Source organism: Ochotona princeps, chromosome 24, assembly GCF_030435755.1.
Source record: "Ochotona princeps isolate mOchPri1 chromosome 24, mOchPri1.hap1, whole genome shotgun sequence".
Classification (NCBI taxonomy): Eukaryota; Metazoa; Chordata; class Mammalia; order Lagomorpha; family Ochotonidae; genus Ochotona; species Ochotona princeps.
In genome coordinates, this window is record NC_080855.1 from 6,522,337 (window position 1) to 6,538,539 (window position 16,203).

The 16,203-nt window shown below is 63.9% G+C and overlaps 1 protein-coding gene across 1 annotated transcript; it reads right to left on the reverse strand.

The window, feature by feature from the left end:
• Window positions 1–1,671: 1,671 nt before the first annotated feature.
• Window positions 1,672–6,034, reverse strand: AMZ1 (archaelysin family metallopeptidase 1). The gene is given in 6 exon segments (XM_058680755.1): window positions 1,672–1,790; window positions 3,238–3,390; window positions 3,754–3,882; window positions 4,835–4,849; window positions 4,852–5,001; window positions 5,393–6,034. Coding segments are annotated over 6 exon segments (783 nt in total). The 5' UTR covers window positions 5,697–6,034; the 3' UTR covers window positions 1,672–1,758.
• Window positions 6,035–16,203: the final 10,169 nt, after the last annotated feature.

Here is a 16,203-nt window from a genome sequence, read left to right on the forward strand (position 1 = left end):
TGTCACCCACAGGGCTGTGGGGCACCGCCCACAAAGACGGTGGGTGTGGAGTCCCCTGTGTCTTCAGAGAAAGCCTTCTCACAGGGGATCCCCGCCAGGCGGCTGGTGTCCTGGGTTAGGAATCCCACGGGAACTCGGGGAGCACGTTGGCATCCCACAGATCCAAGGGACGGACCTGCCCAGGAAGTGGGGGCGGGAACGGGGACTGTCACGGCGCTCCCTTCATCCGGCAAGCCCCTGGCGGTGACGCATGTCACAGACGGTGCTCCCCTCTGCGCTGCACGGCCCACCCTGGCCTGCAGGGATGCAGACAGAGCAGGGAGCAGGCAGCACACAGTTCTGATAGAGCTTTTTAAAAATTAATTGGTTTTTATTGGAAAGTCAGGCATACAGAGGAGGAGAGACAGAGAGGAAGATCTTCCGTCCGATCATTCACTCCCCGAGTGACCACAATGGCCAGAGCTGAGCTGATCCAAAGCCAGGAGCCAGGAGCCTCTTCTGGGTCTCCCACGCAGGTGCAGGGTCCAAGGCTTTGGGCCATTCTCAGCTACTTTCCCAGGCCACAAGCAGAGAGCTGGATGGGAAGCGGGGCCGCTGGGGTTAGAATGGCATCCGTATAGGATCCCAGTGTGTTCAAGGTGAAGGCTTTAGCCACTAGGCTACTGCACCAAGCCCTACATCTTTAATTTTTAAGCCAGGGTTAGAGGTGCGTGGGCCATGGCCCCTTAGTTTGTGGAAACAGCCATCTCCGTGCCTTCTTGCCCTGGGGGCCTCAGGCCTGGTCCACCCTGTGGGCGCAGAACACGGACCAGGACCACACCTCATCCACCATCTTTCCCAGGGTTGGCTGTGGGAATTCCCAGCCCTGGAAAGCATGAGCACCAGAGGCCCTCCCGCGTCCCCTCCCTATGCCTCAGGCCAGCCTTGGGTGGCAGTGCACAGGAGTGGCCATGCCTAGCCCAGGCCTTCAGTGCCCGCGAGGCCCGCCGGTGGCAGCCTCCTGGGCCACAGAGCAGCAGAGGGCCTGGCCGAGCCCTCCTCTCACCTCCCAATCGGCGGTGTTGTCCTGAGAGGCCCCTCACCGTCCACCCACCATCCTGGCCTCACCCCACAGGGACTCCATGGTCAGAGCTGGCCACCCCACGCTGGCACCAGGCAGGAAACCAGTGAGGGCAGTGCAGTAGGGCGAGGCCCAGGGCTCAGCACCCCCTCCCTCCTTGCTGCCTGCCAGGTGCAGGCAGGTACATGGCGGCACACGGGTCCAGGTGCACACAGGCCAGGCTAGGCCTCCCCTTGGACAGCCTTGGGGTGCTGAGCCGCCACCGCATCGAGGAGAACTTGTTCCCCAGCGTCTTGCGCAGCCCCGAGCTGTGCCTCCCGCTGGGCGGGCCCTGCCTGGCGGCCGGCAGCTGCCCGGTGAACAGGTCCCAGCGCTGCAGCGCGTCCACAGCTAGGTCTACCTTGGCCAGCTCCTCCTCGGCCACCTCCTGCTCCAGGGCCTGGATACAGGCAGCCAGCCACCGCCCGTGCTGCTGCACCTTCTCCTCCGGGCCCCCAGGCTGTGGCACAGCCTCCACGGCCGCCAGGCAGCTGGGCCTGTCCTCAGGGTTGGGCTCCCGGCCCTCAGGGAACAGGTGGCTCAGCACGTCAGGGGTCGAGGTGCCGGCCGAGGAGCTGCTGGCCGGTTCTGAGTCACTCTCACAACACACGCCTCAGTCGGTGCTGAAGGCCACGGACGCCTCCTGGCCAGGCCAGCTCTCAGCCACCGCCCAGGTCCAGGCGTGCAGTCTCTAGGGGAGAAAGACAGCCCCCAGGACTCCAGCTGTGGTGCGGCCAGATACCATTCGCCTTGCAGGCACTTGGTGGGTCACAGAAAGTTCAGTTTCAATGCCTGGGGTTCTCCTTAAGACCCCATGAATTACACGAGGCTTGCCTGGTGGCATGGTGCGTTAATCTGCCAGCATCCATCCATAGAGCGCTGGCTGCTCCAGCAAGGACGACCTGAACTTCCTGGCTTCAGCCTGGCAGCTACTTGTAGAGTGAACTGGCAGATGGAATACTGATTTATTTTTATTGGAAAGGCAGAGACAGACCTTTCATCCACTGGCTCACTCCCCAGCTGGCCACAATAAAATGGCCAATCCGAAGCCAGGAGCCCCTTCCGGGTCTCCCAGGCAGGTGCAGGGTCCCAAGGCTTTGGGCCGTCCTTGACTGCTTTCCCAGGCCACAAGCAGAGAGCTGGCTAGGATCCCAGCGCTTGCAAAGCAGGGATTCAGCCATTGCACCAGGCCCAGATGGAAGCCCTTTCTAAATGCCTCACAATTACAATGTTACCGTAAAGACTACTGAGAACCCCCAATTCCAGGGGGTTACAAGTGGAGTAGTGGGGTACAAGCCTCTGCCAGGGAGCTGGCATCCCATACAGGTGCCCATTCAAATCCGATTCAGCTCCCTGCTAGTGATCAGAGATCCAAGGAGGGCGGCCAAGTGCCTGGCTCCCTCCACCCACGTGGGAAACCCAGAAGTTGTCCTTGGGCCTGCGCAGCTCCAGCCACTGCAGCCTGCTGGGGAAGAACCGGCGGCTGGAACATAGATGTCTCTCCTCCTCACTGGGCCTTTCAAATACAAATTAATCATCAAAGACCCAGTTCCAAAGTGCTTCTTACTATATTGCCTCGTGCCGACCCCGTGGACAGAATGCCCTCTTCCTTCCCAGTACCCGGGAGAGCTGGGGGCTTAGGTTGCTGGCCCCCAAAACAACACAGAGGGCAGTGCCCAGGCACCTGCAGGCAAGGAACCTGGCCTAGCGCCAGAGGCCCAGGGCACATGCCTCCAGCTGGCCCGCGTGGGCCTGGTCAGCCCCAGGAGCCTGGGTGCCGTGCCCCACTGCTGGGTCCCTGTGCGTTTGCAGCCAGCCCACACGGGCCTGGTGTGCACTCGGCGGCCCCGGGCACACCCACGGCACTGCTGGGTCCCTGTGTGTTTGCAGCCAGCCCACACAGGCCTGGTGTGCACTCGGCGGCCCCGGGCACACCCACGGCACTGCTGGGTCCCTGCGCACTCCCGGCCAGCCCACACAGGCCTGGTGTGCACTCGGCGGCCCCGGGCACACCCACGGCACTGCTGGGTCCCTGCGCACTCCCGGCCAGCCCACACAGGCCTGGTGTGCACTCGGCGGCCCCGGGCACACCCACGGCACTGCTGGGTCCCTGCGCACTCCCGGCCAGCCCCACTCACCTTGTACCTGTCGAGGAGCCTGAAGCCCAGGATGTGCTGCAGCTTGCGCAGGCAGGTGGGGCAGAGGTCCAGGCTCAGTGCCCCCTGCATGAGGCAGCGCAGCCAGCGGCAGTTCCCCAGGCCCAGCAGGTGGCAGAGCTCATGGCAGGCGACCTGAGGGAGAGGGCAGCCCTGCTGGAGAGGGGGCTGGGCACTGAGACCCCCACCCTGCAGCTTCCGGTTCCGTGGCCTCGGCCAACACACGGGGCCCCTGAGCCCGTACGTGCCCACGCGGGGCCACATCAGCCTGACCCTGCACCCACCTTGCAGCACTGCACCAGGCCCAGGGCACTGAAGCCTGGGGCTGGACCTCCGTCCTGACCAGCAGCCGCCTCCGCCTCTGCCAGAACCAACTCGGGCCCTACCCGCAGGTGCTCCCTGGAGAAATGGGCAAAGCTGCAGACGCCCACCTCTGGGGAGAGGCAGAGAAGGTCTCAGTCAGTAGCAGCCCTGGAGCCGGCAGGGGGTGCCGCTCACCGTGGCCCGGCAGGAACTTGCTGAAGGTGAACCTCCAGCTCTCGTGGGGGTACAGGTCAGCCAGCGTGAGGCCCAGCACGCACAGCGCGTCCTCCGGCTTGCTGATCTTCAGGAAGGCCAGGATGCCGTCTGCAGCAAGGGGTGGTGGGCTCAGGGCAGCCTGCAGCCCCGGCCAGCCTACACACTTCAGGTTGGGTGCAGCTGAGCAGAAAGGCCAGCGCTGGCCAGCAGGGGGCAGCACGGCTGGGCTGGGAAGGCTCTTGGCCTATCCCAGAGAAGCTGAGGGATTCACGGGGTGCTCACGGCGCAGGGGGAAGCAGCGTGTCAGACCTTGCAGCCCCTCCAAACACTGGGCAAGTCCTCGGCTCTCCCCGGCTGTGTGGACGCCTCCACCACAGCCCAGGGATGCAGGAACAAGTCTGGGAGAATTGTACCAGCTCACCCGGGGAGCGGGCACCTGTGGGGGTGCCTGTGGGAAGCTCTGCCCTGGACAAGGCTGGCAGGCCCAGTGACGGAGGGAGCGGGTGAGCGGTGGGTGCGAGCTGCTGGGATAGCCGTGCTCCAGGCTCAGCATAGAGGCTGGCGTTGTGGCACAGCAGGCTGTACCACCGTCTGCAATGCCAGCATCTACAGTGAATATGCCGGATCGAGTCCCCTCCAGCTCCCTGCCTGTGGCCTGGGAAAGCAGTCAAGGATGGCCCAAAGCCTTGGGACCCTGCAGCCATGTGAGGGACCCGGAAGCTGCTCCTGGCTTTGGATCTGGTACAGCACTGGCCATTGCAACTGGTGGATAGGAGGGCTCTGCCTCTCAAACATAAACCTAGTTTTAAAAAGATGTAGTCATCATTTTTTTAAAAAGCACTTTAGCTGCAACTAGAGATACAGTCAGTCAACCAGAAGATAACAAACAGACTAAAGTAAGAACAGTGAAAAGGGAGACTGGGGGAGACAGGCTGCCACCCCCTGCCCGGGAGGTTGGAGGCAGCGGGCCCCAGGGCCAGCCCAGCGCCTTCTCGGGACCACCGACACTCCCAGTGACCCACAGGGCCTGAGGGGTCTCCTCCCCGAGCCCGGACCTCACCTGTGTGCAGCTGGGGGCCGGCCAAGTCCTGCCCGGGCGCGAGGCGCAGCGGATGGAGGTGGCAGCCACCGGGGGCAGGCACCTGACCTGCAGGCCTGGGAAGAAGGCGTCGGCACACCTGCGCAGGTCATCCAGCAGGGGGCAGCCCGCCGAGCCCTCGCCCAGACCTGGGGGCAGAGCAGGGGAGACTGCGGAGGGGCATCACCTGGGGGCAGGCGGCCAGCAGGGGCAGCCAGGAGCAGGACTGAACAGACATGGGCCAGGAGCCTGTGGGAGAGTGGGCGCAGCCGCCCCCAAGAAGTTAAGCAAGCAGGACCCGGAGCAGCCCACACTCTGACCCGGGCAGTTAGTAGGGGGCAGGGGGCAGGGCCTGAGGGGCAGAGCTGCACAGCACGCAGGGGACATGTGCTGGTCCCCAGGGACAACAGGGTCAGCGTGGGCCAGTGCACTGAAGTCCGTCCCTTGTCCCCAAGAGCCCAGCCTATGGGCACAGAGGGGCTGTACAGGCCTGGAGGGTGCCAGCTCTGAGTGTCCCCTCACCATGGTGACCGTCCTTACCTATGGGCTGCAGGTAGATGTGCCTGCGGGCCAGGCCCGGCCACCTCTGGCCTAGTGCCGCGTGGAAGGTCTTGAAGTCCTCAGGGGCCTCGGGGCGGCTCAGCGGCCAGTTGAAGGCCGAGTGCACCAGCGGCGTGCCGAAGAGCATCCTGCGGGGGTTGTAGGCCTCGGCCAGGAAGAGCCGCTCAGCCGGAGAGAAGGCGGTGGCATAGAGCCGCTGCAGCGCCACATCCTGGGACAGCAGAGCGTCCTTCAGGGCCCGGGGCCCAAAGCTCAGCTCCTGAGCTGGTCTGTGCTGCAGCATGGCGGGAGGTCCTGCCGCTGCCCATGGAACATGCCTGCCTTCTGGAACCTTCCGTCAGACCATGGCTGGGCCTTCTCACAGAGCCATGGCACCTGCAGGTGGGCGGGCACATAATCTGTGGGAGGGGGTGGCAGGGGCGCCCAGAAGCAGGGAGATGGGGCTGCTGGAGTGCTCAGCGGGGGCAAGCGGGGACATTTCCAGGAGGAGACCGAGCAGGGCCACGGGGCCTGCACCAGGACCCCAGCACGGGCGAGCAGAGGGCAGGGCTCAGGGCACGGCCAAGGGGGCCAGCCTGCACTCCCGGCCAGGTGGTTGGGGAGGCAGAGTCCCTGCAGGCACCCCAGTTCCCTTAACACCAGCAGAGGCCTCAGTTCACCCTGACGATGAGCACAATACCACCCGCGGGAAGCAGGGGTGCCAGGCAACTGAAGCCCACTGCAGCCTGGCACACACACCCTCCTTCCCGTCCTGGGGGCCAGCCACAGAGCGGCCGCCATGGCAATCCTGATGCCAGGCCACTCGCCAGCATCCGGCCAGTGCTGGGCTCCAGGGACCTCCCCAGGGCACAGGAGACAGAGGGACAGACACCTGTGCCAGGCGTAGGCCCAGGGCCCTGACCAGGCACCTTAGGGCCACATCCACTCCATCTGGCACCTCCGCCAGCCCCAGACACAGAGGCTGGGGAAGCAGTCACCTGCCAGGGGTCTCCCACCCTCTCCTCACCCCCTACCCAGGGTTAGGGGGTCTTCTCGCCAGTGCCCCAACTCTGAGATTTTTATAATGGAAACTTCATGGCAGTGCCACCACACTTGGTCTTGACTGCGAAGCCCAGGCGAGGGCCGCAGGAAGGGCCCCAGCGAGCAAGCTTCCCAGGGGTCAGAGGGCATGTGTGGATGAGGGGGGCTGAGAGCAGACCAGATCTGAGGAGACGAGACACCGGCCATCTCAGGACCCCTCTCCAAGCCCCCTGCTGGCCATGGCATCCAGAACCCCCGCATGCTCACCACACACTGGGGTTGGGAGGCAAACCTGGAGCCTCCTGCTCCCAGACCCGCTGCACCCAGGCGTCCTCCCAGCAGGCACGGCTATGCCACCTGCCCACCCTCAAAGCGAGTAGGCACAGCAGCTGAAGCCCAGGAATGGCTCAGGCCTGAGGAAACGGAGCCTTCCAGAAGCAGTGTCCCCAGCACCCCTGCGTAGATCTCCCTGGCTCCAAGCTGGGCACCAGGTACGGAGAGCCCCCCCACCCACCATGTCTGCCCTGCAGCCACATCAGGAGTCAAACCTCTGTCCCCACGCCCAGCCACCCCTCTCCCTGCCGCGGTCCCTCCTACAGTGGGGTCCTCCGGCAGGAGCCCGTGGCCACGCCCCACCTGGCCCAGCCGCCTAGTCCGCCTAAGCACTGCTGTCACTCAGCCCGGTCACACAGCTGGGCAGGATCCAAGCTGGTGCCAGAGGTAAGGGCAGGTGTCCCCCCAGCAGCCTGCTCCCCAACCCGGCTCTGCTGTACCGGGGCGGAGAGGGAGGGGCCACCGCTCCAACCCAGGCCAGCCGGGAATCAAGGTCAGCCTGCCCACACAGCCCCAGAGAGAGCTCTCTGCCACCTGACCGCTGAGACCCCGGCCCCAGGGGCAGGGTAGCCATTTCTGAAATGCTTTGCAAACGCTTTGAAAACCTCTCAGCTCCAGCGTGCATGGACCTCCAAGTCCCACCTGGTCTGCAGCTTCCCACTCTCCCTTGAGTCCATCTCCACCCGGGATGGCTTCCTTCCCGCACTGGGCCAGGAGAGGACCTGGCCGGGAGTGTGCCTCGCCTCCTCTAGGTCCCGGGGTTCTCAGCCGACACCCATGGGCTGGGGCTCCAGGAGATGCGCCCTCCCAGGAGAACGTCTCTCCCGGACCTTCCCGCCGCCCTCACACAGGGGCGTGACTCTGCCTGCAGTCAGTCCGCGCTCCAAGCGCCCTACCTCGCAGCCCTGTGCTCCTGCGAGGCCCCAGAAGTTGAGGAGGTCCAGGCGCAACGCGAGCCCCAGGCCGAGGTAGCAGTCCCGGAGGGAGCGTCCTGTGCCCCTGCCCCTTGCCGCGCCACCACATGCGCAGAGCTCACCTGCCGCTTCCAAAAACGCGCGGGCGAGCGGGACGGGGTGGAGAGGTGAACTCGGCGCAGGTGGGCGAGGTGGGCCGAGCTGTCCTGCCACGCTCCTGGGTGGAGGCGTGAACATGATCGGGGAGGGCCCGGCTTCAGGGCGCGCCGCAGATGGTGCTGCCAGATGGAGCCGGGCCCCCACCCCACCAGATGACCAAGCGCATGCTGGCCAGAGCATGGCCCAAGGTCAGGGCACCGGGCACCTGCCAGGCTCTGGGAGGATGAAGAGGTGCCCTGCCCCAATCAGGCCTCACCCACAATCAGGTCCCTTAGGAACCAACTGATGGTCCCCATGCCCTCTGTGTACCAAAGGGGCTGTGCCTCCCGCGGGAGGCTGTGCAAGGCGCAGGAGGAAGTAGCAAGCCCCCACACTGTGCCTGTAGCTGGGGCCGCCTTCCTCCTCCCCACCCAGCTCAACTACAGTGGCCCCAAGTCTCTAGCCACCAGACTGCCCACCCCAAGGTCCCGGGGCAGTGCCGTGGCCAAGAGTCACCAGCCCCACCTGAGGTCCTGAGGCTGGCATTGCCTGCACCCCCTCCACAGGTCATGCCCCCAGTTTAGGTGACCAAGATGGGTACCAGGAGATGAATGAGGGTACTGGCACCTAGCCTGAAGTCAGGAGGCAAACCAGGCTCCCCTGGGGCAGCGTCTGCTGCTTGGACCCATCCCTGTCGCTGCCGAGGTGGGCCCTACAACCTTCCAGGCCCTTGTGGAACCAGCCCAGCACATAGGGACCGCTCCAGCCCGCCATGGCCAGCAGTGTCCTGGGTGGGCAGCTTAGGCAGGTCTCGGGTCTTACTGATCCAGCCTCGCGGGGCCTTATCTGGGTGGGACAGGTGCATGTGAGAGGGGGCAGGGTGGAGGGGGTGGGGACAGAGGCCTGGGGTCTCAGGGAGGCCTGAGAGGGGCATGGACAGACACGGAGGCTGCACAGCCCTTCTCCCTGCGCCTGAGCCCCCCTGCAAGGACACGCCCCTCTCCACCCCTGCACAGCAGGGGAGGGGCCCTGGAGCAGCCCCACTGGCTGCAGACACAGGTGAGCCCCGTCCCCAGCTCCAGGTGCCAGGCTCCCTCTACCAGTGCCAGATGGCATGCTCCTGCAATGCCAGGCAGGGGCCTGTCCCCAGGGCCAGCACGGTGACCCTGGATAGTGAGCACAAGGCTGGGGGGTCAGATGGCAGAGGTGCCAGGAGCCCCTGCACCCACGTGGGCGACCCAGCAGCAGCTCCTGGCTTCAGATGGGCTCAGTGCCAGCTGTGGGGGCCACCTGAGGAGTGCACTGGCTGACAGATCTCTCCGGCTCTGTCTCTGTAATTCTGCCTTTCAACAAATAAATAAATCTTAAAAAAAAAAAAAACAGAAAAGAAACATGTGGTAGGTGAACGCGTGCAGTACTGGGTGGGGGCCGGGGCTGGGGCTGGCGGGCAGGACTCCCCACCCCCTGCACCCTCTGGCCCTGCTGGGAGCAGTCTTTCAATCCCCCCCAATATAGGTCCACCTGCCACCCCTGTGGAGGCCAGGGCAAGCAACAGAGGCCCCTTGGCATGACGGGGGCTCTCTGCTAGCCTGGGCACCCTGGCCACTGCCCAGCGGCCCACTCTGGCCTCTGAGGCTGCCTTTGAGCCAAGGGACTTAGTATTCAGCTGGGGTCCTGGCTCTGAGGGCCTTTGTTCCCTCCAGGAGGCTCAACACCTCGTACTGCGCCCCAGGGTGGGGGCTGGGAGAGGCGGGCAGGGTCCCCCGAGGGGCAGCTCACCCATCTCGCCCACACTGTCTCCCTCAGCCCCCTCTCCCTGGAGCTTCCTGGTCTGGGGGAGACCATGAGGGGCTCCCCATGCCAAATGTGTGCACCCTTAGCTAGAACAGATCCACCCTCCCTGCCTGGCAGGTGTGTCTGACACACAGACGTGGCTTGGGAGCCACACACGAGCGTGAGGAGCGCGCCCTTGCACCAGGCAGCCGGCACCAGCCGACCTGCCCACCTTGGAGGCAGCCAGGGACTCGGGAGGCTCTGGCTGGGTGCCCAGCTCAAGCCTACCCCACTGCACCTGACTGCTGTAGCCAGCAGGGGAGACCTGGGTCCGGGAGCAGCAAGCACCAGGCGGTGAACAGCTGGGTCACACGGGGCCTGCAGCTACAGCCCACAGGCAGCTGAGACCAGCCAGGCTGACCCTGGGGACTAGGATCCCTGGAGGTTAGGGGCTTTGAGGCTCCCCGAAGGGCCTGCTGACTGGGTGTGCACCCTGCCCAGCCTGGGTGGAGGAAGAGGCTCAGACCCAGCAGCACCCCAGGAGGGACACCAGGAACCAGCCCCGGGCTGCAGGCAGTGCCATCCGTAACCCTCTCAGCCCCGTTCCTCCTGGGGGGACCAGGAGTCTGAGGCCCTAGACCTGCACCCCCTGGAAGGCACTCCTCCTGCTCCCCACCCCTAGCTGGGTGTCCGCCTTGGCGTGGAGCCCCAGCCTCACTGGGGGCTACATGTATGCATGCTGGCCGCCACCCTCTCCCACCTGGAGCACCCCCGCCTCCCCCTCACACACATTTAGGCTCCAGACCCAACAGCTGCCTCCTCCCAGAAGCCCTCCTGCCATGCACTCCCGTCCACACTTAGGGTTACCTGGTCAGCAGTCTCTCGGTGTGCACAGGCAGCCGAGGCACCTCGGTTTCATCCCTGCCAGTGCCAAGTCTGTGCCCAGCATGCGCACACAGTGAGTGCTAAGCCACAGCGGCTGAGCACTGGCTGCTGGCCACACAGCCCCCAGCACACACAGCCTGTGTCCCCACGCCCACGTGCTCTCGCACACACCCAAGCCCTTGCTCCCCCACGCTCGTGCCCCCCTCGTCCAGGCATGCTCCTGCCACGTCAGTCCAACGGGTGCTGGGGCACGACAGTGTGAGCCGCTGCTGGCTGCCTTCGCCAGTCGGCGCTGCCAAGTGGTTTCCATGGCGACCCTTCTTGGCTCTGATGGGAGCCACGGAGGGCTGGGAGGGCTTCCGGGAGGGAGGGTGGGACAGCAGGGTTGCAGCTCCCACCAGGGACACCCCCATCCCAAGCTGCTTGTACCCTCTGTGCTCAGTGAGTCACTCAACAGACCTCAGAGAGCCACTGCACCTGTAACACAGCTGAGGAGCTGGGAGCCCAAAGGGTGTTGGGTCGGGTCCTCAGGTCGGCTCGTGCCTCCACAGCCCCGGCCCCCTCCCTGGCCTTGGAAGCTGCACCCCACCCGGCTGCCACAGTGGAAGGGCAGGAAGCGGGGGTTGGCAGTCCTGTGCCACTGCCTGCCCCACCTCCCTGGGGAGCCTGAGCCTCTCTTCAGGAGCTCCAGCCCTGGCACTTGGGCAGAGGCCTTGGCCTGTTCCCTCCTGTCACAGCCGAGGACAAGCCAAAGGCTGGGCGCAGGTGCAGGGCAGGCCATCCTGTGCTGGGCTTCCACAGCCACTCCAGTGGGCAGACATGTGACAAAGGGGCCCACAGACTCGTCCCTGCCAGGGCCAGCCTCAGGACACACACACACGGCAGAGCAGCTGGGTGACCAGGCCTGGCCCAGAGGAGACAGGCATGAAGGAACAGGTGAGCTGGCCGAGCCCGGGGACACAGCGCAAGCTGGACCCAAGCTGGACCCGACCTTCCCATCGGCTCAGCCCCATCACCCTCCGCCGACCCCTGCTGGGAGCACAGTGTAACTGCAGTGCCAGGTCATGGAGCTGTCCTCCGAAGGAACAATCTACCCGGCAACGGCTCCCTGATTGGCCACACCTGCCAACATCCATTCTGATAGGCTGAGAAGCAGAGCGCTCACTGTCTAAGATGGAGGCTAGCATGCCAGCTGACTGTCTGAGGCAGCGATGGGAGCCAAGAACAGAAGGCGGCAGCTGCACCTGTACAGTGGGAGCCAGGAGACGCAGTGCACAAACCGGAACAGTTCTGCCTGCCGCCACAGCCCAGGGCCCCACTGCGTACCCCATAGCCTGAGACCCCCAGTTCCCACTGCACACCCCACAGCCCAGGACCCCAGGCCCCACTGCGCACCCCACAGGCCAGGACCCCCAGACCCCACTGCGTACCCCACAGGCCAGGCCCCCAGGCCCCACTTCGCACCCCATAGCCCAAGACCCCCAGACCTCAATGCAGACCCCACAGTCCAGGACCCCACTGCGCACCCCATAGCTCGGGACCCCCAGGCTCCACTGCCCACCCCACAGCCCGGGGCCCCACTGCGCACCCCAGAGCCTGGGACCCCCAGGCCCCACTGTGCACCCCACAGCCCAGGACCCCCAGACCCCAATGCAGACCCCATAGTCCAGGACCCCACTGCGCACCCCATAGCTCGGGACCCCCAGGCTCCACTGCCCACCCCACAGCCTGGGGCCCCACTGCGCACCCCAGAGCCTGGGACCCCCAGACCCCACTGTGCACCCCACAGCCCAGGGCCCCAGGCCCCACTGCGCACCCCACAGCCCAGGACCCCAGGCCCCACTGCACACCCCAGAGCTTGGGACCCCAAGACCCCAATGCAGACCCCACAGCCCAGGACCCCAGTAACCACTGCACACCCCACAGCCCAGGACCCCAGGCCCAACTGCGCACCCCAGAGCTTGGGACCCTCAGACCCCACTGCGCACCCCACAGTCCAGGACCCCACTGCGCACCCCACAGCTCGAGGCCACCAGGCCCCACTGCGCACCCCACAGCCCAGGACCCCAGGCCCCACTGCGCACCCCACAGCCCAGGACCCCAAGACCCCACTGCGCACCCCACAGCCCAGGGCCCCACTGCGCACCCCACAGCCCGGGACCCCAAGACCCCACTGTGCACCCCACAGCTCGAGGCCCCCAGGCCCCACTGCGCACCCCACAACCCAGGACCCCAGGCCCCACTGCGCACCCCACAGCCCGGGACCCCCAGGCCCCACTGCGCACCCCATAGCAGACCTCTTTCTCCTCCAGCTTGGCGTCAGGGGATGCCCTCAGGGCTCATGGATTCTCACACTTGTCCAGGAGCTGCCAGGGAGGACCGGAATTGGGGAGGTGCCCGGCCAGGGCGTGGTGGGCAGTGCTGGGGGCTGCTAAGATCGAGGCAGGGGGAGATCGAGGCAGCCAAGCTCTAGACTACCGTGCCAGCATCCCGTGGTGACCGACACAGTGGGCGTGCATCTGCTCGGGTGGGGCTTTCATCTCTGAGGCAGAACACAGACTGGGAGGCACAGCGGCTGCAGGGACAGGCTGGGGGAGGGAAGTTTCCTGCTTTCCCCCACCCTAGCAATGTCGAGGCCCACGGCCACTTTACAGGCCAGGAAACTGAGGCATGGCTGGGTACCCATCCTGGGGGAGCACCTTTCCTGGTACAGCCTGGGTGGAGCACCATTCCTGGTACAGGCTAGGAAGAGCACCCGTCCTGGGGGAGCACCCTTCCTGGTACAGCCTGGGTGGAGTACCTGTCCTGGCGTACAGGTTTGCCCTGGTTGAGAAGTTGCAGGACACAGACCACCTGGCCTAACCACAAATATGAGCCTGGCAGCAGCCCAGGAGCAGGATGCCCTGCTGGCCTGCCCAGCTGGCCTGTGGTGCCCACTGCCCTCTGCTCTCTCGCCGATGAAGGATGAAGGCAGAGCCCAGCCGCCCTGCTCCTGTGTGTGGCTGCACTGCCTGTCACCCCCGCCTCCTGGCCCAGCTGCAGGGCTGTCCCCTGTGGGTAGAGCCTTCACCTGGCCTTCCCTGGGTTCCAGGCTTGGCCATCGCCTGCGGTTCTGAGGACTCAGTGTTCAGAGCCTCAACCCTGACTTGGCCACTGCAGGCCCAGCACCCCACAGGAGCACCAGGCCCTGGCAGCTGCCAGCCCTACCGCGGCCTTTGCACCCCTTTCTCTAGGGCTCACCTGCCGGAGGCCAGCTCCAGCCAAGTTCGGAGCTCGGGAAGGGTGCTCGCAGTGGGCGATAAAGACACGGACACTGTCACTTGGTGCGTTCTCACAACAGCCCAAGAAAAAGCTGTCCTTTTTATTTACTCAGACACCTCACAAGCTTCTACACAAACAACTAATTATTCTATTTTTACTTCAAGACTAAGGGGGCATGTACAGACATTTGGTCACTCCGTCTGCACTTCAGGGCTAAGCAGGTGCCCCTAAAGAGAATTCTGCAAAATACTGTATTCATATTCTTCAAAGCAAGCCATTATTGCTTCTTCAGCAGTAGCCATGGAGCGACAGCCAGGACTCCAAGGCCAAGGCACATGCGATTACCTGCTATTCAGTAGTACATTCCCACCACATTTCTACTTCTACAATTTACCCATTATTTAATGGGAAAATAGGTTACAAGGGAAAAAACCTAAAATCCAAGACAGAAATTTCAAATATTAAATCCCCCTACAACTACAGACTCTACAACCCCATAAACAATGAGACAATAATCAAAAGCATATTTCCTTAATAAAAGCATCCTTAATTCCTCTAGCTAAAAATTATAAAAGCAGCTAAAACAGTTACATTTTCTATGCTCCAAAAAACTGCAAAGACAGGCTGGCCTCTGAGATAACAATAACTATATTATTGCCATAGCAGTTTCAGCCCTCACTCCCATCACTCGCATTAATATTTAGGATAGTATCAAGCCCTTTCCCAGAAGGAGTGCTACATGTCTGGGCCAAATTCTGAGGCGATGGTTAAGTACCCAATAAGGTGTCCAGAAATGGCATGGGCTTAACTGTGCTCCTGTGTGTAAATTGTCAAAGGCCCACTCACCAAGACATTATCAATAACATTAACTCAAAAGCTCACGTTGGTGGCAAAAGCCATCTCACAGGGGCAAACGATGCCTCAATAGATTACAGAATTCTTAGTGGGGTGCTTGAGTGTCCATGCAAAAAGGTGGTCGGAGAGACATCCGTCAGGCCCTGCTGAACAGCTGGAAGCTCCCCCGGGCCCTGCCAAGCAGGGGAGCTGTTCTCTTCCACCTCGGTGCCAGCCACACGCACTGCACGGACCCCAGCACTCACCCCAACAGCCCCACTCTCACAGGCCATGCAGCACGCCCTTGCCACACCTCTGGCATTCCCTCCCCTGGATTTGCCCACAACGCGCAGAACATGCGGTGGGGCTGTCCTTGTACTGGGCTTGCTGGCCAGCCTCTGGTAGTGCTGGGCTCGCCCGGGTCCAGCCCTGAGCAGAGAGGGACCTGCAGGCTGCTCCTCAGGCCGAGGCAGAGGCCTGCAGGACATGGCCCAGGATGCCAAAGTGGGGATGGGAGCCAGGCCCCCAGGGCACTGAGGGAAGCTACAGTAGCTCAGAAGCGGCGGTGCTTCCATGGCAAGCACTATGGACCCCAGTGTGAGGGATGCCTTCCCAGTGGGGCTGTCAGGTCAAGGGTGCACACATCGGGCAGGGGGTGGTCTGTCCAGGTCACATGGTCAGACTGGAAGCTGGGACTCTGCTTCACTCAGAGCCCGGCCTGGGACCCCAAAACCCACAGCTGGCCACAGAGCATGTGAGCGGCCACGCCACACATGACAGACACAAATGCCATGGCCTCCTAAATGCAGAACCTCTCAGAACAGGTGCACTCTGCCATGTGGCAGTCACCAGCCATCTAACGTGCCCATCCTCACTGCTACCACTCTCCTAGGTGGGCTCCCCGCCCACCAAGCCTGCACCTTTACCGAATGCCTACCCCGCCGTACCACCCTCAGCTCCAGGGAGTTCCAGCCATCCGTGCAGCTCACCTGCTCTGGTTGGTCCCTCCTCCCTCACACGCACAGGTGCGCGCCCGACACCTCCACCCACTGCCTGGCCAACGGACAGTGGGGCCGACCCCGACCCCATGCTGCGGCATCCTGCAGTGGCGGTGGGCAGGGCTCCGTCACCGCCTGGGACCAGCCATCCCAGCAGGTGTGAGCAGAGCTCTACTCGACAGACAGACCTGCTGTGCACAGTTCACTCCCCAGGGCCAGCCAGGCTGAAGTCAGGAGCCCCAGCTGGATACCCACGGGGGTGCAGGGGCCCAGAAACTTGCCAGGTACATCAGCAGGGAACTGGCATTGGTGAAGAGGCTCAGGCCCACCATGTGGGCCCGACGGGCTGTGGCCCAGGGCGCCACACACCTGCTGCTGTCCTGTGCCACATCTGGCCAGTGCCCTGCCATGGGGCTGTATGAACCTTCCCCCCAGCCTCACAGAAGCGCTAACATAACATGTGCCGAGACCTGAGCTCTCTCACTGCCCGCGATCCCGGCGTCACCCCCAGAGCCCATCACCAGCCAGTCTGGTCCACTCTCTCCCCCAGCGCCTCCAGTGCCAGGTTCTTCACAGCTGGCGTCTGACTCCCTCCACGGACAGCGCCTCCACGTGTGGGAAGGTGGGATTTACT